Raw genomic sequence first — 27,377 nt, forward strand, 5'->3', positions numbered from 1 at the left:
GGGTACAGTACTGATGGGGTTAGGTCTGTCACTGTATAACATTGGTGTACAGTACTGGTGGGCATAGATCTGTCACTGTATAACCCTGGGGTACAGTACTGGTGAGCACAGGTCTGTCACTATGTAACACTGGGATACATTACTGGTGGGGACAGGTCTGTCACCATATTACACTGGCGTACAGAACTAGTGGGGACAGGTCAGTTACTGTATTCAACTGGGGTACTGTACTGGTGAGCACAGGTCTGTCACTGTATAACATTGGGATACAGTACTGGTGGGGACAGATCTGTCACTGTACAAAACTGTGGTACAGTACTGGTGGGGACAGGATTGTCTCTGTATAACACTGGGGTACAGTACTGTTGGGACAGGTCTGTCACTGTGTAACACTGGGGTACAGTACTGGTGGGGACAGGTCTGTCCGTGTATAACACTGGGGTACAGCACTGGTGGGGACAGGTCTCTCGCTGTATAACACTGGGATATAGTACTGGTGGGGACAGGTCATTAGTGTATAACACTGGGGTACATTACTAGTGGGGACAGGTCTCTCACTGTATAACACGGGGGTAGTGTACTGGTGGGGACAGGTCTGACACTGTATAACACTGGGGTACAGTACTGGTGGGGACAGGTCTGTCCGTGTATAACACTGGGGTACAGTACTGGTGGGGACAGGTCTGTCACTGTATAACACTGGGGTACAGTACTGGTGGGGACAGGTCTGTCACTGTATAACATTGGGACACAGTACTGGTGGGGACAGGTCTGTCACTATATAACCCTGGGGTACAGTACTGGTGGGGACAGGTCTGTCACTGTATAACTCTGGGGTACAGTACTGGTGGGACAAGTCTGTCACTATGTAACACTGGGTTACAGTACTGGTGGGGACAGGTCTGTCACTATGTAACACTGGCGTACAGTATTAGTGGGGACAGGTCAGTTACTGTATACCACTGGGGTACCGTACTTGTGAGCTCAGGTCTGTCACTATATAACCCTGGTGTACAGTACTGGTGGGGACAGTTCTGTCACTGTATAACACTGGTGTACAGTACTGGTGGGGACAGGTTTGTCACTGTATTACACTGGGGTACAGTACTGTTGGGGACAGGTATGTCACTGTATAACCCTGAGGCACAGTACTGGTGGGGACAGGTCTGTCACTGTGTAACTCTGGGATACATTACTGGTGGGGACAGGTCTGTCACTGTAAAACACTAGGATACTGCACAGGTGTGGACAGGTCTGTCACTGTATAACATTGGGATACAGTACTGGTGGGGACAGATCTGTCACTGTACAAAACTGTGGTACAGTACTGGTGGGGACAGGATTGTCTCTGTATAACACTGGGATACATTACTGGTGGGGACAGGTCTGTCACTGTATAACACTGGGGTACAGTACTGGTGGGGACAGGTCTGTCCGTGTATAACACTGGGGTACAGCACTGGTGGGGACAGGTCTCTCGCTGTATAACACTGGGATATAGTACTGGTGGGGACAGGTCCATTAGTGTATAACACTGGGGTACATTACTAGTGGGGACAGGTCTGTCACTATATAACACTGGGGTACAGTATTGGTGGGGACAGGTCTGTCACTGTATAACATTGGGACACAGTACTGGTGGGGACAGGTCTGTCACTATATAACCCTGGGGTACAGTACTGGTGGGGACAGGTCTGTCACTGTATAACTCTGGGGTACAGTACTGGTGGGACAAGTCTGTCACTATGTAACACTGGGTTACAGTACTGGTGGGGACAGGTCTGTCACTATGTAACACTGGCGTACAGTACTAGTGGGGACAGGTCAGTTACTGTATACCACTGGGGTACCGTACTTGTGAGCTCAGGTCTGTCACTATATAACCCTGGTGTACAGTACTGGTGGGGACAGTTCTGTCGCTATGTAACTCTGGGGTACAGTACTGGTGTGGCAGGAATGTCACTGTGTAACACTGGGATACATTACTAGTGGGGACAAGTCTGTCACTGTATACCAGTGGGGTACACTACTGGTGGGGACAGGTCTCTCAATGTAAAAAACTGGGTTACATTACTGCTGGGGACTAGTCTGTCACTGTATAACACTGGGACACAGTACTGATTGGGACAGGCCTGCCACTGTTTTACACTGGGGTACAGTACTGGTGGGACAGGCCTGTCTCTGTATCACACTGGTGTACAGTACTGGTGGGGACAGGTCTGTCACTGTATAACACTCGAGTACAGTAAAGGGGGAACAGGTGTGTCAATGTATAACACTGGGGTACAGTACTGGTGGGGACAGGTCTGTCACTATATAACACTGGAGTACAGTACTGGTGGGGACTGGTCTGTCTCTGTATAACCCTGGGGTACAGTACTGGTGGGGACAGGTCTGTCATTGTATAACACTGGGGTACAGTACTGGTGGGGACAGGTCTGTCCCTGTATAACACTGGGATACAGTACTGGTGGGGACAGGTCTGTCACTCTGATTACGTTGTTGGTGTCAGTAATTTGTTACTTACTGAACCTGAGAGCTTCATGTCATGTAGCCGAGCCCAATCGTCTTCGTGGCTATCCACCACCATTAGGTTGTCTTCATCGGTTGACGGCCACTCTGCCAATAGGTCTAGCTGCACCTCCTCCCCGATCGAGTTCATCCCTACAGCAGGGTGCAGCCTCTCCAATGGCACTGGAACCACCACACTGCCAACCTGTGACAAGACAAAACCAAGCTGCTGGTGATGGGAGTGTTTCACAGGCAGGGGTCTGACAGTGTTGGTTCCTATTAATTCTGGCTGGGACTATTGCTCCCCACAATCCAGCATTGTAGTTGAAGGTTAAGGAAGTTGAGATGGTTATTACTTTGGGCAAGGGAGCTATGAAGATCTTATGGCTCCACATGGAAGATATATCTGAGATGGCAAGGACCTGTGTCCTCTGGTTCAGGACTCAAAAAAAAAAGAAAAGAAAGAAAAGCTTAAAAATAAGGAGTAGACCATTTATGACAGAGCTCAGGAGAAACTTCTTCACCCAGAGAGTGGTGGCTGTGTGGAATGCTCTGCCCCAGAGGGCAGTGGAGGCCCAGTCTCTGGATTCATTTAAGAAAGAGTTGGATAGAGCTCTCAAGGATAGTGGAATCAAGGGTTATGGAGATAAGGCAGGAACAGGATACTGATTAGGAATGATCAGCCATGATCATATTGAATGGTGGTGCAGGTCGAAGGGCTGAATGGCCTACTCCTGCACCTACTGTCTATTGTCTATTGTCTATTGTCAAAGATACAAAGGTGCAGGAGGAGACCTCTCAGCCCATCGATACAATGTCTGCTGATCTGTAATTTCTCCACTGTCCCCTCCACCCCCTGCTACATCGGGTGAAATTCTTGTCAGCGTCAGGATGCCTTTTTTTTGTCTCAAGCTCAGTGACATGGTGATGACTAACTGAACCATTTGAGAGTCTCAGGCAGATTTACTGTCACCAGTTGTCCTTCTGGTCTTAGTTTAAGTTACTGACATCAAATGGGAAATGATCACCAAGCCAAACATTCTGCAGAAACTGGTGCTGAGCTTCTTGAGTGTTGTTGGAGCTGCCCCCATCCAGGGCAAATGGGGAGTGCCTTGTAGATGGTGGCCAGGCTTTGGGGAGTCAGGAGGGGAGTTGCTCGCTGCAGGATTCCCAGCCTCTGACCTGCTCTTGTAGCCACTGTGTTCATGTGATGAGTCCAGTTGTGTTTCTGGTCAATGGTTACTATTCTCTGTAATAGAGCAGGCCTGTTATTCTGTGACAATATTTCAGAAAGGCAGGATGTTAAGAGAAGGTGCAGGACTGTCTCTGGTAATTAACGGTGATGTTGATACAATGGAGAGGATGACCTAATTTCAGGAAACCAGGGTGTTGAAGCAGTTTGAGCAGAGATGGGAAATGGAAAGGGGAAGCCATCACGTCCCTCCATCAGTGACCACATTGTGGAATCAAACAGAATGAAGAAATAATGGAAACTTATCAGGAAGACAGCATTAATCATGAGGGATTTTAATCTCCAGGGAAGATCAGAGTCATAAAGTCATACAGCAGAGAAACAGATCCTTCGGTCCACTTATCCGTATCAACTAGGTTTCCCAAACCAAACCCGTCCCATTTGTCTGCATTTGGCCTCTATGCCTCTAAACCTTTCCTCTCTGTGCACACATATCGAAATGTCTTTTAAATATTGTAAATATACCTCCATATTCCACTTCCTCTGGCAGTTCATTCCACACACGAACCACCCTCTGGGTGAAAACGTTACTGCTCAGGTCCCTTTTAAATCTTTCTCCCCTCATGTTAAAATGATGCCCACCAGTTTTGAGTTTCCCCACCATATAGAACCCACCTTTTGCTATTCACTCTGCTCATGCCCCTCATGATTCTATAGAACTCTATAAGCTCACCCATCAACCTCCTACACTCCAGTACAAAAGAGCCCCAGTCTATCCAGCCTCTCCTTATAGCTCAAACCTTCCAGTCTCTGTAACATCCTTGTGAACCATCCCTTCACCTTCTCCAATTTAATAACATACTTCCTGTAGCAGGGGGACCAGAACTGTACACAGTACTCCAAAAGTGACCTCACCAATGGCTAACAACTGCAACATGATATCCTGACTCTTAAACTCAATGCTCTGAGCAATTAAAGCAGGCTTTCCAAACACCTTCTTAACTACCCTATCTACCTGTGATGCAACTTTCAATGAACTCTATACCTGAGCCCTGAGATCTTTCTGTTCTACAACCCTCCCCAGGGCCCTACCATTTACTGTAAGTTGAAGTTTTAAATTAGAGGAAGGCCAATGTTGATGGTATTTGGCAAGAACTTTCAAAAGTTGACTGGGGACAGATGTTCGCAGGTAAAGGGACGGCTGGAAAATGGGAAGCCTTCAGAAATGAGATAACGAGAGTGCAGAAACAATATGTTCCTGTTAGGGTGAAGGGCAAGGCTGGTAGGTATAGGGAATGCTGGATGACTAAAGACATTGAAGTTTTGGTTAAGAACGAGAAGGAAGCATAGTCAGGTATAGACAGAAGAGATCGAGTGAATCCTTAAAAGAGTATAACGGTGGTAGGAGTATACTAAAGAGGGAGCTCAGGAGGGCAAAAAGGGGACATGAGATAGTTTTGGCAAATAGGGTTAAGGTGAATCCAAAGGGTTCTCCAAATATATTAAGTACAAAAGGGTAACTCGGGAGAGAATAGGGCCCCTCAAAGATCAGCAAGGCCACCTATGTGTGGAGCCGCAGGAGATGGGGCAGATACTAAACAAGTATTTTGCATCAGTGTTTACTGTGGGGAAGGACATGGAGGGTGGGGAACATGGGGAAATAAATAGTAACATCTTGAAAAGTGTCCATATTACAGAGGAGGGGAGGTGCTGCACATCTTAACCCAGATAAAGGTGGATACATCCCCAGGACCTGAGCAGGTAGACCCTGAAACCTTCGTCCCATAGGAAGTGAATCTGGGGAATAGATATTGGAAAGTAATAGATGGCAGATATATTGTTCCAGTGCTTTACACCACTGCTTAATTTAAACTGTATAAGTAACATCCCAGAAATAGCTGTATATCGGGTAATCAAGTGAGAAAATTAGCACCACCAGGGAAGTGGTACTGAGTAAATTGTCAGGCTCAGAGCTGGTGATTCCCCAGGCTCTGATGGACTTCATTCCAGAACCTTCCAAGACATAGCAGGTGAGATATTGATGTTTTCATTTTAAATTTCCAAAACTCCCTTGATTTTGGGGAAGGTTCAAATTGAAAAATAATTAACACCACTTCAAAAACGGATATCTTAGAATCCCTACAGTGTGGCAACAGGCCCTTCGCCCAACAAGCCCATACCAACCCTCTGAAAAGTAACCCACCCAGACTAACTTTCCTGCATTTACCCCTGACTAATGCACCTAACCTACACATCCCTGAACACTGTGGGCAATTTTAGCACAGCCAATTCACTCTAACCTGCACATCATTGGACTGTGGGAGAAAACCCATGCAGACACGGGGAGATGGGGGGGAAAGTGCAAACTCCACACAGACAGGCACCCTGGTTAGAATTAAACCTGGGTCCCTGGTGCTGTGAGGCAGCAGTGCTAACCACCATGTCACCCACATGGGGGACAGGAAACTACAGTCAGTTAGCTTAACAGCTGTCACAGGGGTACAGTGGGATGCAATGGCTTTGTGGCATTATCCCTGAACGAGCAATCCAAGGACTCAGGTTCAAATCCTACCATGGCAAATTGGTAAAATTTGAATTCAATTAAAAAAAGTATCTGGAATTAGGACTTTAGTGATGATTAGATTAGATTCCCTACAGTGTGAAAACAGGCCCTTCGGCCCAACTAGTCCACACCGACCCTCTGAAGAGTAACTCACCCAGATCCAATTTAGCATGGCCAATTCAACTGACCTACGTATCTTTGGACTGTGGGAGGAGACCCACACAGACACGGGGAGAATGTGCAAACTCCACACAGACAGTCACCCGAGGCTGGAAGGGAACCTGGGACCCTGGTGTTATGAGGCAGCAGTGCGAACCACTGAGCCACCCTGAATTGATTGTCAGAAAAATCCAACAGGTTAAGTAAAGGCCTTTAGGGAAGGAAACTGTCATCCTACCTGGTCTGGGCCATATGTGACACCATATCCCCAGCAATGGGGTTGGCTCTGAGCTGCACTCTGGGGTAATTAGGGATGGGCAATAAATGCAGGCCCTGCTATTGATACCCTCACCTTATCAATTAATCTTTTAAAAAGACAGAGTGTAACCACAGTTAGAGACAAAAAAAAAACTGCAGATGCGGGAATCCAAGGCAGACAAGCAGGAAGCTGAAAGGTTACATCCAAAACGTTGATTTCTCCACCTCCTGATGCTGCCTGCCTTGCTGTGTTCCCCCAGCCTCCTGCCTGTCCCTCCTGATGCTGCCTGCCTTGCTGTGTGCCCCCAGCCTCCTGCCTGTCCCTCCTGACGCTGCCTGCCTTGCTGTGTTCTCCCAGCCTCCTGCCTGTCCCCCCTGATGCTGCCTGCCTTGCTGTATTCCTCCAGCCTCCTGCCTGTCCCTCCTGATGCTGCCCACCTTGCTGTGTTCCCCCAGCCTCCTGCCTGTCCCTCCTGATGCTGCCTGCCTTGCTGTGTTCCCCCAGCCTCCTGCCTGTCCCTCCTGATGCTGCCCACCTTGCTGTGTTCCCCCAGCCTCCTGCCTGTCCCTCCTGATGCTGCCTGCCTTGCTGTGTTCCCCCAGCCTCCTGCCTGTCCCTCCTGATGCTGCCCACCTTGCTGTGTTCCCCCAGCCTCCTGCCTGTCCCTCCTGACGCTGCCTGCCTTGCTGTGTTCCCCCAGCCTCTTGCCTGTCCCTCCTGATGCTGCCCACCTTTCTGTGTTCCCCCAGCCTCCTGCCTGTCCCTCCTGATGCTGCCTGCCTTGCTGTATCCCCCCAGCCTCCTGCCTGTCCCTCCTGATGCTGCCTGCCTTGCTGTGTTCCCCCAGCCTCCTGCCTGTCCCTCCTGATGCTGCCTGCCTTGCTGTATTCCTCCAGCCTCCTGCCTGTCCCTCCTGATTCTGCCTGCCTTGCTGTATCCCCCCAGCCTCCTGCCTGTCCCTCCTGATGCTGCCTGCCTTGCTGTGTTCCCCCAGCCTCCTGCCTGTCCCTCCTGATGCTGCCTGCCTTGCTGTGTTCCCCCAGCCTCCTGCCTGTCCCTCCTGACGCTGCCTGCCTTGCTGTGTTCCTCCAGCCTCCTGCCTGTCCGTCCTGATGCTGCCTGCCTTGCTGTGTTCCCCCAGCCTCCTGCCTGTCCCTCCTGATGCTGCCTGGCTTGCTGTGTTCCCCCAGCCTCCTGCCTGTCCTTCCTGATGCTGCCTGCCTTGCTGTGTTCTCCCAGCCTCCTGCCTGTCCCTCCTGACGCTGCCTGCCTTGCTGTGTTCCCCCAGCCTCCTGCCTGTCCCTCCTGACGCTGCCTGCCTTGCTGTGTTCCCCCAGCCTCCTGCCTGTCCCTCCTGATGCTGCCTGCCTTGCTGTGTTCTCCCAGCCTCCTGCCTGTCCTTCCTGATACTGCCTGCCTTTCTGTGTTCCTCCAGCCTCCTGCCTGTCCCCCCTGATGCTGCCTGCCTTGCTGTGTTCCTCCAGCCTCCTGCCAGTCCCTCCTGATGCTGCCTGCCTTGCTGGGTTCCCCCAGCCTCCTGCCTGTCCCTCCTGACGCTGCCTGCCTTGCTGTGTTCCCCCAGCCTCCTGCCTGTCCCTCCTGATACTGCCTGCCTCGCTGTGTTCCCCCAGCCTCCTGCCTGTCCTTCCTGATACTGCCTGCCTTGCTGTGTTCCTCCAGTCTCCTGCCTGTCCCTCCTGATGCTGCCTGCCTTGCTGTATTCCCCTAGCCTCCTGCCTGTCCCTCCTGATACTGCCTGCCTTGCTGTGTTCCCCCAGCCTCCTGCCTGTCCCTCCTGATGCTGCCTGCCTTGCTGTGTTCCCCCAGCCTCCTGCCTGTCCCTCCTGATACTGCCTGTCTTGCTTTGTTCCCCCAGCCTCCTGCCTGTCCCTCCTGATGCTGCCTGCCTTGCTGTGTTCCCCCAGCCTCCTGCCTGTCCCTCCTGATGCTGCCTGCCTTGCTGTGTTCCCCCAGCCTCCTGCCTATCCCTCCTGATGCTGCTTGCCTTTCTGTGTTCCTCCAGCCTCCTGCCTGTCCCTCCTGACGCTGCCTGCCTTGCTGTGTTCCTCCAGCCTCCTGCCTGTCCCTCCTGATGCTGCCTGCCTTGCTGTGTTCCCCCAGCCTCCTGCCTGTCCCTCCTGATGCTGCCTGCCTTGCTGTGTTCCCCCAGCCTCCTGCCAGTCCCTCCTGATGCTGCCTGCCTTGTTGTGTTCCCCCAGCCTCCTGCCTGTCCTTCCTGACGCTGCCTGCCTTGCTGTGTTCCTCCAGCCTCCTGCCTGTCCCTCCTGATGCTGCCTGCCTTGCTGTGTTCCCCCAGCCTCCTGCCTGTCCCTCCTGATGCTGCCTGCCTTGCTGTATTCCTCCAGCCTCCTGCCTGTCCCTCCTGATGCTGCCTGCCTTGCTGTATTCCCCCAGCCTCCTGCCTGTCCCTCCTGATGCTGCCTGCCTTGCTGTGTTCTCCCAGCCTCCTGCCTGTCCCTCCTGACGCTGCCTGCCTTGCTGTGTTCCCCCAGCCTCCTGCCTGTCCCTCCTGATGCTGCCTGCCTTGCTGTGTTCCTCCAGCCTCCTGCCTGTCCCTCCTGATACTGCCTGCCTTGCTGTGTTTTCCCAGCCTCCTGCCTGTCCGTCCTGATGCTGCCTGCCTTGCTGTGTTCCTCCAGCCTCCCTCCTGTCCCTCCTGATGCTGCCTGCCTTGCTGTGTTCCCCCAGCCTCCTGCCTGTCCCTCCTGATACTGCCTGCCTTGCTGTGTTCCCCCACCCTCCTGCCTGTCCACCTCAGAGATTAAACATTACAAACAGGAGAGTAGGAGTTGAGATTTTTCATGTTCAACTGATTCAAATGAGGAAACAAGAAACAGAGTTGAACAGAAGAGAGTCACGTGTACACAATGTGAGCAGAGGGTGCTGATTGGTCAGGGCATGATTGGGATGGAGATGCAGTGAGAGCAGTTAACTGTCAATCTCAATTCTCAGATCAGCTCGCTCGATTTAATTCTAATTGGTGATAATGTTTCCATGGGGATGAAGCAGGGTTTGGATGTATCCATAAAAAAAAGTATTTTGAGAAAATGCAATGTATATACAATTTGCACAATATTCAGCACCATTCACCACTCCTCAGATACTGAAGCAGCCCATGTTCAAATGCACCAAGATTTGGACAATATCCAGGCTGGGGGCTGACAAGGGGCAAGGAACATTCAGAACACACAAATGCCAGACTAAGACCATCACCAATAAGAGACAATCTAACCACCACCCCTTGACATTCGAAGATTACCATCACTGAATCCCTCAATATCAACATCCTGAGGGTTACACTCACCACATAAAAACAGTGGCTACAGGAGCAGGTCAGAGCCAAGGAATCCTGCAGCGACTCACCTCCTGACTCCCCAAAGCCTGTCCACCATCAACATGGCACAAGTCAGGAGGGTGATCGAATACCCCCCAACTGCCTGTGATGGAATACTCCTCAACAATACTCAAGAAGCTAAGAATTATCAATTTCCTACAATGCAGATAGATGCCATTCAGCCTATCAAATCGATACTAACCCACTAAAGAGAATCCAAATCTGTCATCACATTTACAATGTCCAATCCCCCTAACCAACACACCTTTGGAATGTGGGAGGAAAGCGGTGCACCTGGAGGAAACCCACGCAGACACGGGGAGAATGTGCAAACTCCACACTGACCCTCTGACAGTGCAGCACTCCCTCAGCACTGAACCTGCGACAGTGCAGCACTCCCTCAGCACTGAACCTGCGACAGTGCGGCACTCCCTCAGCACTGACCTTCCGACAGTGTGGTAGAACATAGAACATAGAAGAATACAGCGCAGTACAGGCCCTTTGGCCCTCGATGTTGCGCCGATCCAAGCCCACCTAACCTATACTAACCCACTATCCTCCATATACCTATCCAATGCCCGCTTAAATGCCCATAAAGAGGGAGAGTCCACCACTGCTACTGGCAGGGCATTCCATGAACTTACGACTCGCTGAGTGAAGAACCTACCCCTAACTTCAGTCCTATATCTACCCCCCCTTAATTTAAAGCTATGCCCCCTTGTAATACCCGACTCCATACGCGGGAAAAGGTTCACACTGTCAACCCTATCTAACCCCCTAATCATCTTGTACACCTCAATCAAGTCACCCCTAAACCTTCTTTTCTCTAATGAAAACAGCCCCAAGTGTCTCAGTCTTTCCTCATACGATCTTCCTTCCATACCAGGCAACATCCTGGTAAACCTCCTCTGCACCCGTTCCAGTGCCTCCACATCCTTCCTATAGTATGGCGACCAAAACTGCACACAATATTCCAGATGCGGCCGCACCAGAGTCTTATACAACTACATCATGACCTCAGGACTCCGGAACTCAATTCCTCTACCAATAAAAGCCAGTACGCCATATGCCTTCCTCACTGCACTATTTACCTGGGTGGCAACTTTCAGAGATCTGTGTACATGGACACCAAGATCCCTCTGCTCATCCACACTACCAAGTATCCGACCATTAGCCCAGTACCCCATCTTTTTGTTATTCTTCCCAAAGTGAATCACCTCACACTTAGCTACATTGAATTCCATTTGCCACCTTTCTGTCCAGCTCTGCAGCTTCTCTATATCCTGCTGTAACCTGCCACATCCTTCCTCACTGTCAACAACTCCTCCGACTTTCGTATCATCCGCAAACTTGCTCACCCAACCTTCTAGCCCTTCCTCCAGGTCATTTATAAAAATGACAAACAGCAATGGTCCCAAAACAGATCCTTGCGGAACACCGCTAGTGACAGCACTCCATGAAGAAACTTTGCCATCAACTACTACTCTCTGTCTTCTTCCAGCCAGCCAATTCCTAATCCAAACCTCCAACTCACCCTCAATGCCATATCTCCGTATTTTTTGCAGTAGTCTACCATGGGGAACCTTATCAAACGCCTTACTAAAATCCATATACACCACATCTACCGCTTTCCCCTCATCAACCTCCTTCGTCACCTTTTCAAAGAATTCAATAAGGTTTGTGAGGCACGACCTGCCCTTCACAAAACCATGCTGACTATCCTTGATCACATTATTCCTATCCAGATGTGCATAAATCCTATCCCTTACAATTCTCTCTAAGACTTTGCCCACAACAGAAGTGAGACTCACCGGCCTATAGTTACTAGGGTTATCCCTACTCCCCTTTTTGAACAAGGGAACCACATTTGCTATCCTCCAGTCTTCTGGCACTACTCCTGTAGACAACGAGGACATAAAAATCAAGGCCAATGGCCAGTGTGGTGTTTCCTCGGTACTGACTCTCCGACAGTGCAACACTCCCTCAGCACTGACCCTCCGACAGTGCAGCACTCCCCCAGTACTGACCCTCTGACAGTTCGGCACTCCCTCAGTACTGACCCTCTGACAGTGCCGCACTCCCTCAGTACTGACCCCCTGATAGTGCAGCAGCACTCCCTCAGTACTGACCCTCTGACAGTGGATGCTGACAGACCCAGCTGTTACCAATCCTGTGTACAAGGTGATGGTGATTCCCTACACAAGGGGTACAGGATAAACCCTTACTGTGTCTCATAGCAACCCATTAAACAAGACCACACCAACAGAAATTGCTGGAAAAACGCAGCAGATCTGGCTGGGTCTGTGAAGAAAGCAAAGTTAACGTTTCAGACTGAGGAAGGGTCACCAGACCCGAAACATTAACTCTGAGTTCTCTCCATAAATGCTGCCAGACCTGCTGAGCTTTTCCAGCAATTTCCGTTTGTGTTTCTTAGTGAGAGCATCCACAGTTGTTTTGGTTTTTCCTGAGTTGTGTGATGTGTCTGGTGCACAGAGCACACCGTGATAAAAGCTATTTGTTGCTGAACACGATCAGGTTTGGAATGCTCGATCTGAAACAAAGTGGAGCCCATTCAGTACGTGCCGTCACCTTATCAAGGGCTGATCAATCAGAAATTCCTTTGTGTGATCAGATTAAAGGCATACCGGGTCAAACACCAATTAACTTCCAAAGTTGTCTCCATAGCTCAACTCAAGTGGAACACTCAGGGCCTGAGCTCAGGCATGAACTGGACGGACACCGATTCCAAAACATGTTTTAATAAACAGAACAATAACTGCTTAATGCAAAAAAATGCACAGGGAAAGATTCATCTTCAAATTCTCCCATCAGCACAACAGGAGTGACATAGACAATTCTTTCTCCAAATACTGTACCCACTGTGCCCCTGCCCTGGACAGTGTAGAGGGAGCTTTACTCTGTATCTATCCCCGTGTTGTCCCTGTCCTGGGAGTGTTTGATGGGGACAGTGTAGAGGGAACTTTACTCTGTATCTATCCCCATGTTGTCCCTGTCCTGGGAATGTTTGATGGGGACAGTGTAGAGGGAGCTTTACTCTGTATCTAACCCCGTGCTGTCCCTGTCCTGGGAGTGTTTGATGGGGACAGTGTAGAGGGAGCTTTACTCTGAATCTAACCCTATGCTGTCCCTATCTTGGAAAGTGTAGAGGGAGCTTTGCACTCTATATCTATCCTTGTGGTGTCCCTGTTCCGGGAATGATAGTAATGACAGTGACCATGATTCGGTTATGTTTACTTTAGTGATGGAAAGGGTCTGGTATATATTGCAGAGGAAGAGTTATAGCTGGGGGAAAGGCAATTATGATGCGATCAGGCAAGATTTAGGATGCATAGGATGGGGAAGGAAACTTCAGGGGATGGGCACATTCGAAATGTGGAGCTTATTCAAGGAAAAGCTCCTGAGTGTCCTAGATAAATATGTACCTGTCAGGCAGGGAGGAAGTGGTTGAGTGCGGGAGCAGTGGTTTACTAACAAGTTGAATCTTTTGTCAAGAGTAAGAAGATGGCTTATGTTAGGATGAGACGTGAAGGCTCAGTTAGGGAGCTTGAGAGTTACAGGTTAGCCAGGAAAGACCCAAAGAAAGAGCTAAGAGGAACCATGAGGGGACAGGAGAAGTCTTAGACAGGTAGGATTAAGGAAAACCCTTCAGTTTTCTACAGCAATATCAGGAATAAAAGAAGGACTTCAGGAAGATTAAGGCCAGTCAAAGTCAATAGTGGGAAGTTGTGTGTGGAGTCCGAGGAGACAGGAGAGGTGCAAAATGAATATTTTTCATCAGTGTTCACACAGGAAAAAGACAATGTTGTCGAGGAAAATACTGAGATACAGGCTACTAGACGAGACGGGAGTGAGGTTCACAAGGAGGAGGTATTAGCAATTCTGGAAAGTGTGAAAATAGATAAGTCCCCTGGGCCGGATGGGATTTATCCTAGGATTCTCCGGGAAGCCAGGGAGGAGATTGCTGAGACTTTGGCTTTGATCTTTATGTCATCATTATCTACAGGAATAGTGCCAGAAGACTGGAGGATAGCAAATGTGGTTCCCTTGTTCAAGAAGGAGAGTAGAGACAACCCTGGTCATTATAGACCAGTGAGCCTTATTTCAGTTGTTGGTAAAGTATTGGAAAAGGTTATAAGAGAAAGGATTTAGAATCATCTAGAAAGGAATAATTTGATTAGGGATAGTCAACATGGTTTTGTGAAGGGTAGGTCATGCCTCACAAACCTTACTGAGTTCTGTGCGAAGGTGATCAAACAGGTGGATGAGGGTAAAGCAGTTGATGTGGTGTATGTGGATTTCAGTAAGGTGTTTGATAAGGTTCCCCACATTAGGCTATTGATGAAAATACAGAGGCATGGGATTGAGGGTGATTTAGCAGTTTGGATCAGTAATTGGTTTGCTGAAAGAAGACAGAGGGTGGTGGTTGATGGAAAATGTTCATCCTGGAGTTCAGTTACTAGTGGGGTACCTCAAGGATCTGTTTTGGGGCCACTGCTGTTTGTCATTTTTATAAATGACCTGGACGTGGGCGTGGAAGGATGGGTTAGTAAATTTGCGGATGACACTAAGGTCGGTGGAGTTGTGAATGGTGACAAAGGATGTTGCAGGTTACAGAGGGACGTAGATAAGCTGCAGAGCTGGGCTGAGAGGTGGCAAATGGAGTTTAATGCAGAAAGTGTGAGGTGATTTACTTTGGAAGGAGTAACAGGAATGCAGAGTACTGGGCTAATGGTAAGATACTTGGTAGTTTAGATGAGCAGAGAGATCTCGGTGTACAGGTACATAGATCCCTGAAAGTTGCCACCCAGGCTAGTAGGGTTGTTAAGAAGGCACACGGTGTGTTAGCTTTTATTGGTAGAGGGATCGAGTTCCGGAGCCATGAGGTCATGCTGCAGCTGTACAAAACTCTGGTGCAACCGCACTTGGAGTATTGTGTCCAGTTCTGGTCACCGCATTATAGGAAGGATGTGGAAGCTTTGGAAAGGGTTCAGAGGAGATTTACTGGGATGTTGCCTGGTATGGAGGGAATGTCTTACGAGGAAAGGCTGAGGGACTTGAGGCTGTTTTCGTTAGAGAGAAGAAGGTTGAGAGGTGACTTAATAGAGACATATAAGATAATCAGAGAGTTAGATAGGGTGGGCAGTGAGAGCCTTTTTCCTCGGATGGTGATGGCTAGCATGAGGGGACATAGCTTTAAATTGAGGGGTGATAGATATCGGACAGATGTCAGAGGTAGTTTCTTTACTCAGAGAGTAGTAGGGGCATGGGACATCCTGCCTGTAACAGTAGTAGACTCACCAACTTTAAGGGCATTTAAATGGTCATTGGATAAATATATGGATGAGAATGGAATAGTGTAGGTTAGATGGGCTTCAGATTGGTTCCACAGGTCGGCACAACATTGAGGGCCGAAGGGCCTGTACTGTGCTGTAATGTTCTATGTTCTATGAGAGTGTTTGATGGGGACAGTGTAGAGGGAGCTTTACTCTGTATCTAACCCCGTGCTGTCCCTGTCCTGGGAGTGTTTGATGGGGACAGTGTAGAGGGAGCTTTACTCTGTATCTAACCCCGTGCTGTCCCTGTCCTGGGAGTGTTTGATGGGGACAGTGTAGAGGGAGCTTTACTCTGTATCTAACTCCGTGCTGTCCGTGTCCTGGGAGTGTAAAAATGAGGACAGTGCAAAGACACCTTTATTCTGCATCTAATTGTGAGCCAAATCCTAAATTATATCCTTCAATCTGTGACTATTGCTGTAATAGTCAGCAGGAGATTGAGGAGTGAACATTTGAGGAGATTACAGATAGCTATAAGAATAACAGTGCTGTAACAGTCAGGGATTTTAACTTTCCTAACATTGACTGGGACTGCCGTGGATGGAGGGACATTTGTGAAGTGTGTTTCAGGAAGAATTTCTCATGCAGTATGTAAATGGCCCTGCTGGAGAAGGGGCAAAACCTGACCTCCTCTTGGGAATTAAGGCAGGGCAAGTGATGGAAGTGTGAGTGGGAGAGCACTTTGGGACCAGTGACCATAATTCCAGTCGTTTTCAAATAGCTATGGAAAAGGATGGTCTGGTCCACAAGAAACGACGTTTCGGGCAAAAGCCTTCCCCCCCAGCCCCACCCCCCTCCCATTTATCTCACCACCTCCTCGGCTCTCAGCCTGACGTTTCGAGATCCATTGTCTACAGGGACTTTAGCAAGGCCTTTGACAAGGTACTGTATTATAGGCTGTTGAGGAAGGTGAAATCTTATGGCATCCAGGGAGCTAGCCTATTGGACACAAAATTGGTTTGATGGTAGAAGACAGAGGGTGGTGGTAGAGGCTGTTTTTGAGACTGGAGGCTGTGACCAGTGGTGTACCACAGGGGTCAGTGCTGGGGCCACAGTTATTCATCTTTTATATAAATGATTTGGATGAGAATTTATGAGGAATAGTTAGTAATTTTGTGGATTACACCAAGGTTAGTGGTGTAAGGGACAGGGAGGAAGGTTATTTGGGAATACAGTGAGATCCTGATCAAATGGGCCAGTGGCTGAGGAACGGCAGATGGAGTTTAATTTAGATAAATGTAAGGTGCTGCATTTTGGTGAGACAAATCAGGGCAGGGTTTGCACAGTTCACGGTCGGGCCCTGGGGAGTGTTATTGAACAAAGAGATCTCGGGGTACAGGTTCAGAACTCCTTGAAAGCGGGGAGTCAGATAGACGGGGCGGTGAAGAAGGCTTGCAGCCTGTTAGCTTCCATCGGTCAGAGCACTGAGTATCAGAGTTGGGACATCTTGTTGCAGCTGTACAGGACATTGGTGAGGCCACATTTAGAGTACTGCATGCAGTTCTGGTCACCCTACTATAGAAAGGATATGATTAAACTAGAGAGAGTGCAGAAAAGATTTACTATGATGCTACCTGGACTGAAATGTTTGAGTTATAAGGAGGAGCTGAATGGCTGGGGCTATTTCCCTGGAGCACGGGAGACTGAGGGGTGACCTTATAGAGGTCTATAAAATCATTAAAGGCATAGAAAGGGTAGATAGTAGATAGTTTTCCCCAGAGTAGAGGTGTCTAAAACTAAAGGCCATAGGTTGAAGGTGAGAGGGGAGAGATACAGAAGGGTCTAGAGGGGTGATTGTTTCACACAGAGGGTGGTCAGTGTATGGAGTGGGCTGGGTAGTGGGGGAACTGAGTATAATTTCATCATTTAACATACATTCAGACAGGTACATGGATGGGATAGGTATGGAGGGATATGGACCAAACACAGGCAAATGGGGCTAGTTTACATTGTGAAAACTGGACAGCATGGGTAAATTGGGCCAAAGGGCCTGTTTCCATGCTATAAATGTCAATGACTATGGAACTCTATCGTGAAATGGCCTGAAGAGTGTGAGAGCTGGTGGATTTTACAAAGTGGATTAATTTTGATGTTTGTGAAGGGCTCTGTGCTGAATTCTCCATGTTCTCCACTTCTGCAAGATCCCAGCTGCATCATTGTCCTGTCACCCTTCCCTGATTCTCTCGGAGGCAATCTCTGTGCACCCTCTCCAAATTCTTCATCCTTTCCTGAAGTGTAGAGCCCAGACTGGACACTGGCACCAGCTTGTGCTGAACTCAATGTCTGACTGTTACTGCTTGGAGTTTATCGGGCTATCGAAGGGAGAGGTGTATTTTATGGCGACACAGACTGAAGGCTTGAATAATAGGGGGCTGTTGGCTTTTGGGTTTAAATGGGTTTTACGACAAAGGAGAATGATTTGAGGCAGGATTCACTATGTGTTCTGTAACCCTCTCCACCCTGTCTCTTTCCTCCTGGAATTTCCTCGGCTGAGGCTGGGGTTTGGAATTAGGGATCTCAATCTTTAATCCCTTCAGTTCCCCTCAGCCTGAGCCCTAGTTGTCAGCTGTCAGTGAGAATGGTACGTGCTAATGTATTGAAGGATTCATTCAGGAAAAGACTTCGGCCTGGTAACGATTGAGGTGGATTTTACAGTTTCTGTTTAAAAATTACTGCTGGGTTTTCTCAAGGACATGTTTTGGAGGAAAGGGGATAAGCTACTTTGAGCTGGGGGATAAACTGAATAAATGTAATTCACTTTTCAAGTCTCAGCCCGAACGCTGTATCCATCATTTTGTGGCCCTCACTTGAGGCAGCTGGTTACAGACATGAAGGCAATACAATGGGGACTCACTGAGATACTTTCAGTCATAGGGGGTTCTGATTGGAAGGAGAGGCTAGTCACACTAAAAACCCCATTCCCAACTCAGAGGAGTTTCCTTATTTCGTTCACGGGATGTAAACGTTGCTGGCCAGGCCTGGCATTTACTGCCCAGATTCTGGATTAGTGGTGCTGGAAGAGCACAGCAGTTCAGGCAGCATCCAAGGAGCTTCGAAATCGACGTTTCAGGCAAAAGCCCTTCATCAGGAATAAAGGCAGTGAGCCTGGAGCGTGGAGAGATAAGCTAGAGGAGGGTGGGGGTGGGGAGAAAGTAGCATAGAGTACAATGGGTGAGTGGGGGAGGGGTTGAAGGTGATAGGTCAGGGAGGAGAGGGTGGAGTGGGTAGGTGGAAAAGGAGATAGGCAGGTCGGACAAGTCCGGACAAGTCATGGGGACAGTGCCCATCCCTAATTACCCAAAGGGAATTTGAGAGCCGACCACATTGCCATTGAATCACATATAGGATAGACCGGGGTAAGGAGAGCAGACTTGCTTCTAGAAATGGTGTTGATGAACAGGTTGGTTATTACAGTGACCCACAGTCATCCGCATTCGGGCTCGCTTTTCATTCCATAGGAACACAGGATCAGGAAAAGGCCATTCAGCCCATCGATCCTGCCCGGCCATTCAATAATACCATAGCTGCTTGAACACTTCGATGCCTTTCACCCTCCCCGTCCCCATAACCCTGTGGCCTGCTGGGAATCAGAATCAGAAATCGATCAATCTCGACCCAAAACAAACTCATACACTGAGCCATTTTGGTGTCATCTGCAAACTTACAAAGCATGCCTCCTTTATTCTCATCCAAATTATTTGTATAAATGTCCAGTAACAGTGACCCCAGCCCCGATCCCCGTTGAACACCACTGGTCACAGACCTCCAGTCTGAACAACAACCTTCCACCATCACCCTCTGTCTCTCACCAAGAAGCCAGTTTTGATCCAATTGGCTAGCGTTCACTGGATCAAAGAACAAAGAACATTACAGCACAGGAACAGGCCCTTCGGCCCTCCGAGCCTGTACTGATCCAGATCCTCGATCTAAACCTGCTGCCTATTTTCTAAGGATCTGTATCCCTCTGCTCCCTGCCCATTCATGTATCTGTCTAGATACATCTTAAATGACACTATCGTTCCTGCTCCTACCACCTCCGCTGGCAACATGTTCAAGGCACCCACCACCCTCTGCATAAAGAATTTTCCACGCATATCCCCCCTAAACTTTCCCCTCTCACTTTGAACTCGTGACCCCTAGTAATTGAGTCCCACACTCTGGGGGGATAAAGCTTCTTGCTATCTACCCTGTCTATACCTCTCATGATTTTGTAGACCTCAATCAGGTCTCCCCTCAATCTCCGTCTCCCAATGAAATAATCATAACCTACTCAACCCCTCTTCATAACTAGCACCCTCCATACCAGGCAGCATCCTGGTGAACCTCCTCTGCACCCTCTCCAAGCATCCACATCCTTTCGGTAATGTGGTGACCAGAACTGTACGCAATACTCCAAATGTGGCCGAACCAAAGTCCTATATAACTGTAACATGACCTGCCAACTCTTGTACTCAATACCCCGTCCGATGAAGGAAAGCATGCCATATGCCTTCTTGACCACTTTACTGACCTGTGTTGTCACCTTCAGGGAACAATGGACCTGAACCCCCAGATCTCTCTGTTCATCAATTTTCCCCAGGACTTTTCCATATACCATAACATTCACTCTTGAATTGGATGTTCCAAAATGGAGAAATGCATTTCCCCAGATTGAACTTCATCTGCCATTTCTCTGCCCAACTCTCCAGTCTATCTATATTCTGCTGTATTCTCTGACAGTCCCCTTCACTATCTGCTACTCCATCAATCTTAGTGTCATCTGCAAACTTGCTTATCAGGCAACCCATATTTTCCTCCAAATCATTTATGTATATCACAAACAAGTGGTCCCAGCATGGATCCCTGGTCACAGGTCTTCATTTTGAGAAACTCCTTTCCGCTACTACTCTCTGTCTCCTGTTGCCCAGCTAGCTCTCTATCCATTTAGCTAGTACACCCTGGATCTCAGGCGACTTCACTTTCTCCATCAGCCTTACTGAAGTCTACGTATATGACATCTACATCCCTTCCCTCATTAATCAACTTTGTCACTTCCTCAAAGAATTCTATTAGGTTTGTAAGACATAACATTCCCTGCACAAAGCTCTGCTGTCTATCACTGATGAGCCCATTTTCTTCCAAATGGGAATAGATCCTATCCCTCAGTATCTTCTCCAGCAGCTACTCAACCACTGACATCAGGCTCACTGGTCTATAATCACCTGGATTATCCCTGCTACCCTTCTTAAACAAGGGGGCAACATTAGGAATTCTCCAATTCTCCGGAATCTCACCCTTGTTCAAGGATGCTGCAAAGATATCTGTTAAGGCCCCAGCTATTTCCTCTCTCACTTCCCTCAGTAACCTGGGATAGATCCCATCCCGACCTGGGGACTTGTCCATCTTAATACCTTTTAGATACTCTACACTTCTTCCCTCCTTATGCCGACTCGTCTTGTAGTAATCAAACATCTACCCCTAACCTCACCATCTGTCATGTCCCTCTCCTCAGTGAATACCAACGCAAAATCCTCATTAACAATCTCACTCATTTTCTCTGACTCCACGCAAAACTTTCCTCCTTTGTTCTCAAGTGGGCCAACCCTTTCCCGAATTACCCTCTTGCTCCTTATATACGAATAAAAGGTTTTGGGATTTTTCTTAAACTTGCTCACTAAGGATATCTCATGACCCCTTTTAGCCCTCTTAATACCTCATTTCAGATTAGTCCTAAAGTCCTGATATTCGTCCAACGCTTAGTCTGTCTTCGGTTGCCTAGACCTATGTACGCATCCTTTTCCCTCTGAGTTAGTCTCACAATTTCACCTGTCATCCATGGTTCCTGATGAGAGCCTCATTAACCTAACTGTGAATCCTCTTGCAAGGATGCCTACCTTGAAGAAGTTCTCCTCCACTCTCTACAAAGATCTCAGTGAGTCTGTCTCTCTCTCTCTCCCATTGCAAACCCCAGTTCATCTCCTCTGCCCTGAAGCTCTTCAACCACGTCCTGACCTGTCCTACCTGCCAATCTTCCTTCCCACCTATCCGCTCACCCTCCTCTCCGCCCTATCGCCTTCAACACTATTATCCCCTCAAGACTGATTACTAAACTTAGTGATCTCGGACTAAGCCCCACTCTCTGCAACTGGATCCTCAGTTTCCTGACCCACAGGCCACAATCAGTGAAGACTGGGGATAATATTTCATCCTCACTAACACTCAACACTGGAGCCGCTCTAGGTCTCCAAATTTGAGGATGAACATTCTGGCTATTGAGGGAGTGCAGCGTAGGTGCACGAGGTCAATTCCTGGAATGGTGGGACTATCATATGTTGAAAGCTTGGAGTGACTGGGCTTGTATACACTTGAGTTTAGAAGGCTGAGAGGGGATCTGATTGAGAAGTATAAGATTATGAAAGGATTGGACACTCTGGAGGCAGGAAACATGTTTCCGCTGATGGGTGAGTCCCGAACCAGAGGACACAGCTTAAAAATAAGGGGAAGGCCACTTAGAACAGAGTTGAGGAGAAACTTCTTCACCCAGAGAGTGGTGGGTGTATGGAATGCTCTGCCTCAGAAGGCAGTGGAGGCCAAGTCTCTGGATAGAGGTCTTAAAGATAGTGGAATCAAGGGTTATGGGGATAAGGCAGGAACAGGATACTGATTGTGGATGATCAGCCATGATCATAATGAACAGTGGTGCTGGCCCAAAGGGCAGAATGGCCTACTCTGCACCTATTGTCTATTGTCTATTGTCAGCCAGTGATTCCCACATCCCATGAATGAATAAAAGAAACTCTGTGATTTAATCATGATGGGTTCATGTTTGGAGGCATGACCATTGGATCCATTTGCCAGATGTCAAATAGTCCCATTGGTCAAAGGTAACCATCAATGTCCAATCAGTGTCCAGGAAGTTACTTCCAGTCTCATGTGCAGGGTATCAGAAGGTGAAGCCAATGACAATGAGAGAATAGTCCCCTCCCAGTTACAGACAAATAGAGCTCTTTTCAGAAATAACTTTTCTAATTATAGATTGCAGGCATGGACCTGCACACACTCCAAGTCTGAGAAAATCACAGTTGCTTTTTGGAAAGGTAGCTCTCAGCTTTCAGATGGCATCCCTCCCCCCACTTTCCCCAGGCAGCGATTTATCAACAGGGAGGAAAGCTCATAAATTGTGTTCCACATCAACTCTCCAGCCAACTTTCTCTTTGCTTGCTCAGCTCATCCCTGTCCCTGCTCCAGACAGCAGCAATGGCAACCTGCCACGAGCTTCCTAACAACCTCTGAGAGGGAGGGAGGGAGAACAGAAAGGGAGGGAGTCAGAGAGAGAAAGAGAGAGGGGTAGAGGAGGTGAGGGAGAGAGACAGGTAAATGGGAAGACAGCAGGGGGAAGGAGAAAGACAGAGAGGTAGAGAAGAGAGGCAGAGGTGGAAGAGACAGAGAGGAGAAGGAGAGAGGGTTGAAGGGAAAGAGAGTGAGGAAGCAGGTTAAGATGGAGAAACAGTTGATAGACAGAGTGAATAAGAGATGCAGGGGAGTGATACAAAGAGCGATAGTAGTGACAGACATGAATATTGAGACAGAGAAAGGATCAGAGAGAAGAGAGAGAAAATCACAAAGATGAATGTGTGAGAGAGAGAGAGAGAGAGAAAGGGAGGCAGAGAACCCAGAGAGTACAGATATTGTTCCCCAATCCACTTCACCCCTTCACTCCCCCAACACACACACACATACTCTCACACACACACACACACACATGCACACACAGACACACATGCATGCGCACACACACACGCAGATACACAGATCTCCCTCCCCACACACACACACACAGATACACAGACCTCCCTCCCCACAGACACACAGACACACACACACATACATGCGCACAGACGCACACCTGTACAGTTACAACTCTATCAATTTGGAGCTAGAATGGGTTAATACATCCCTCAGGTTTTGTAATTCACTCAGCAGACATGGACGTCACCAGCATTTATTCCCCGTCCCTAGTTGCCCCTTGAGAACGTGGGGGTGAGTTGCCTTCTTGAACCGCTGCAGTCCATGTGCTGTGGGTAGACCCACAATGCCCTTAGGGAGGGAATTCCAGGATTCTGACCCAGTGACACTGAAGGAACGGCGATATATTTCCAAGTCAGGATGGTGAGGGGCTGGGAGGGGAACTTGCAGGGGATGGTGTTCCCATGGATCTGCTGCCCTTGTCCTTCTCGATGGAAGTAGTCGTGGGTTTGGAAGGTGCTGTCTGAGGGTCTTTGGTGAGTTTCTGCAGTGCATCTTGTAGATAGTACACACTGCTGCTACTGAGCGTCAGTGGTGGAGGTAGTGGATGTTTGTGGGTGTGGTGCCAATCAAGCGGCTGCTTTGTCCTGGATGGTGTTGAGCTTCTTGAGTGTTGCTGGAGCTGCCCCCATCCAGGGCAAGTGGGGAGTATTCCATCACACTCCGGACTTGTGCCTTGCAGATGGTGGACAGGCTTTGGGGGAGTCAGGAGAGGAGTTACTCACTGCAGGATTCCCAGCCTCTGACCTGCTCTTGTAGCCACTGTGTTTATTTGTCTCCCCATCCCACATTGAGTGGCTCTGCAACACTGCAGCAAAATGGAACATCTCAATCAGGAACAGGCCAATTAGCCCCTTCAGCCTGCTCCCCCATTCAACACATTGCTGATCTGATTGTTAACTCAAATCCACACTCTCACCAGCTCACTCACGTGTTCAGGGACAGCATTCCAAAGACCCACGTCTGTCTCAGAGAAAATAATTTCCCTTGTCCTCTCAGCTGACTGCAGAGGCTGTGTGTGTGTGTGTGTGACCGCCTGTGCTGTGTGGATGTATTGGTGTGTACCAGGCACAATACCTTTTGCCAGCTGGTTATTGCCGTCACTGGGTTAACAATCCACAGCCTGAGGTTAATACTTAGGGAACAGAGGATTCAGACTGCCACCAGGGCAGGCCGTAATTCAGTAAAAATCCTGATTTAAATGGTCACCTGAAGGTGAGTGTTTAACCTTTGCCAATCACTGTAAGCATCCTTGTAGAGGGTCCTTGTGGTACAATGGAAGTGTCCCTATGTCTGAACTCAAAGGCCTGGGTTCAAGTCCCACATGCTATACTGATGTGTTATATAACATTTCGAAACAGGTTGATTAGAAAATATTATAAAACTTGACCGTCTAACTGTCTCTCCATCCAACTCCAGTTATTACTTACTCCATTACACAACTTCCACTCCCCTCAAGTCCCCTGTCTTTAGAATAAATACCCCTTTTCCTGGCTGCTATCAGTTCTGAGGAAGGGCCACTGGACCAAAACATTAGCTCTGTTTCTCTCACCCCCTCCCCCACACGTAGCCACCCAGACAGCCACATGCAAATACTAAACCCCAGCCCTTCTCATTTTCCTCTATTTCTGATTGTGGACTGGAATGGGGAAAAGAACTGACTGAAAAACCATGGAGTGTTGAAGGATTGGATGCTTTATAAAAACAATTTCAACAGGGTCCTAGGTTCGACTCCAGCCTCGGGTGACTGTCTGTGTGGAGTTTGTACATTCTCCCCATGTCTGCGTGGGTTTCTTCCGGGTACTCCAATTTCCTCCCACAGTCCAAAAATGTGCAGGTCGGGGTGGATTGGCCATGGGAAATTGCCCATAGTGTTCAGGGATGTGTAGGTTAGGTACATTAGTCAGGGGTAATGTAGAGTAATAGGTTAGGGGATTGGGTCTGAGTGAGATGCTCTTCAGAGAGTCAGTGTGGACTTGTTGGGCCAAAGGGCCTGTTTCCACACTGTGGGGATTCAATGATTCTATGCCCCTCATTGCAAGCGCTGGTTACACAGCTGCTGGTTCAAGCAATGGGAGATGGTCTAGTTACAGCTGGAGAATCAGCTGGCAACAAGGAGCTGACTGGTCTGTGGGTTAATGACCAGTTATTGGTGAAAGAAGCCTTCTGCCTGGCAACAGCAATGTGATTGGCTCCCAGGAGCTGAATGGCTTGTGGCTGTGAATGTTGAATGAAAAAACATCTCAAGTCTGAGGAAAGCCAGTTTATTTTTCTTATCACTTGCTGTAAGGTGTGGTCTGCAAGTCACCTTCTAAACACCAGGAGAATAAAGGGACAGCACATTCTGACAAGCCAAAAGGACCAGATCAGTGAATAATGTGAACAGAGGCAACTGAACTCACTTCCCAGTCTCTCCCTCAGAACACCCTTAGCTTTCGGGTTTATGTGTCTGTATGTCTATAGAGAGGGACTTTAAATGGAAGGTAGAGTTTAACTAGCATATGTCAAAGATAATGGTCTGATTTAAAATGGTCATCTTGGTCTAAACGTTAGGTCAACTGGGGAATCTTGTGGACTTCCATAAATCTTTAAATTTTGTTATGACTCTGGGAGTAGTGGAGTTTGATTTGCAGAGTGCTCTGTCAGTGATGCGTAGAAAAACAAATAACAAACGAATAAGACAGAGAATAAAACTGCTATTTATACAGTCAGTCGTCATGGTCACAAAAATGAAGCAATATCTGACTGCAGCCTCCAGCTAAACTTGACAGGGATTTCAGGCTGTGTCATGAGACAGGTTCTACCATGTTCAGCAGAACATGTAAATACTCCTCAGATCATAGGTACCTCATAGGATAATACAAACAGCTACAGAACTGAGGGCCTGGGGTATAGCTCACAGACCAAAACATTGAAGCAGACTCCCACTGTGCAGCTGAGGGAGGGTCAGTGCTGAGGGAGTACGGCACTGTCAGAGGGTCAGTGCTGAGGGAGTGCCGCACTGTCAGAGGGTCAGTGCTGAGGGAGTGCCGCACTGTCAGAGGGTCAGTGCTGAGGGAGTGCCGCACTGTCGGAAGGTCAGTGCTGAGGGAGTGCCGCACTGTCAGAGGGTCAGTGCTGAGGGAGTGCCGCACTGTCAGAGGGTCAGTGCTGAGGGAGTGCCGCACTGTCAGAGGGTCAGTGCTGAGGGAGTGCCTCACTGTCAGAGGGTCAGTGCTGAGGGAGTGCCGCACTGTCAGAGGGTCAGTGCTGAGGGAGTGCCACACTGTCGGAGGGTCAGTGCTGAGGGAGTGCCGCACTGTCAGAGGGTCAGTGCTGAGGGAGTACCACACTGTTGGAGGGTCAGTGCTGAGGGAGTGCCACACTGTTGGAGGGTCAGTGCTGAGGGAGTACCACACTGTCGGAGGGTCAGTGCTGAGGGAGTGCCGCACTGTCGGAGGGTCAGTACTGAGGGAGTGCCGCACTGTTGGAGGGTCAGTGCTGAGGGAGTGCCACACTGTCAGAGGGTCAGTGCTGAGGGAGTGCCGCACTGTTGGAGGGTCAGTGCTGAGGGAGTGCCACACTGTCAGAGGGTCAGTGCTGAGGGAGTGCCGCACTGTCGGAGGGTCAGTGCTGAGGGAGTGCTGCACTGTCGGAGGGTCAGTGCTGAGGGAGTGCCACACTGTCAGAGGGTCAGTGCTGAGGGAGTGCCGCACTGTCGGAGGGTCAGTGCTGAGGGAGTGCTGCACTGTCGGAGGGTCAGTGCTGAGGGAGTGCCACAAAAATACATTAACACCCACACCAGTCTCACAATCCTGTGATACACGGATAACCTTGACCATTAAGACATTTTAATTACTCATAGAGATGTACAGCACGGACACAGACCCTTCGGCCCAACCTGTCCATGCCGACCAGATATCCCAACCCAACCTAGTCCCACCTGCCAGCACTAGGCCTCCAAACTCTTCCTATTTGTATACCCAGCCAGATACCTTTTAAATGTTGTAATTGTACCAGCTTCCACCACATCCTCTGGCAGCTCAGTCCATATACGCGCTACACTCTTTGGATGCACTGTATGACCTGCTTCTGAATATCCATATTTTATGCAATTCGAATCCAATTGCAAGAATTGGTAGCTGTGTTTCTTGAATATATGAAGGAGTGCACTGCACAGAGTCACCGCATTGTTCCAGTGCAGAAGGGGATCCACCTCA

At 48.8% G+C, this 27,377-nt stretch overlaps 1 protein-coding gene across 2 annotated transcripts in view; it reads right to left on the minus strand.

Annotated features, from left to right (window-relative positions):
• LOC148149685 (SPRY domain-containing protein 3-like) overlaps positions 1 to 27,377 on the minus strand; it is a 1,210,740-nt gene that overhangs the window by 494,889 nt on the left and 688,474 nt on the right. For both annotated transcript variants that reach the window (XM_087988635.1, XM_087988636.1), the window contains exon 6: positions 2,528 to 2,716. In XM_087988635.1, coding sequence (XP_087844761.1) covers positions 2,528 to 2,716 — 189 coding nt within the window. The remainder of the gene's footprint in view (positions 1 to 2,527; positions 2,717 to 27,377) is intronic.

This window comes from Chiloscyllium plagiosum, unplaced genomic scaffold, assembly GCF_037043375.1.
Source record: "Chiloscyllium plagiosum isolate Xiang-an unplaced genomic scaffold, Cpla_swu_hap1 HiC_scaffold_7, whole genome shotgun sequence".
NCBI lineage: Eukaryota > Metazoa > Chordata > Chondrichthyes > Orectolobiformes > Hemiscylliidae > Chiloscyllium > Chiloscyllium plagiosum.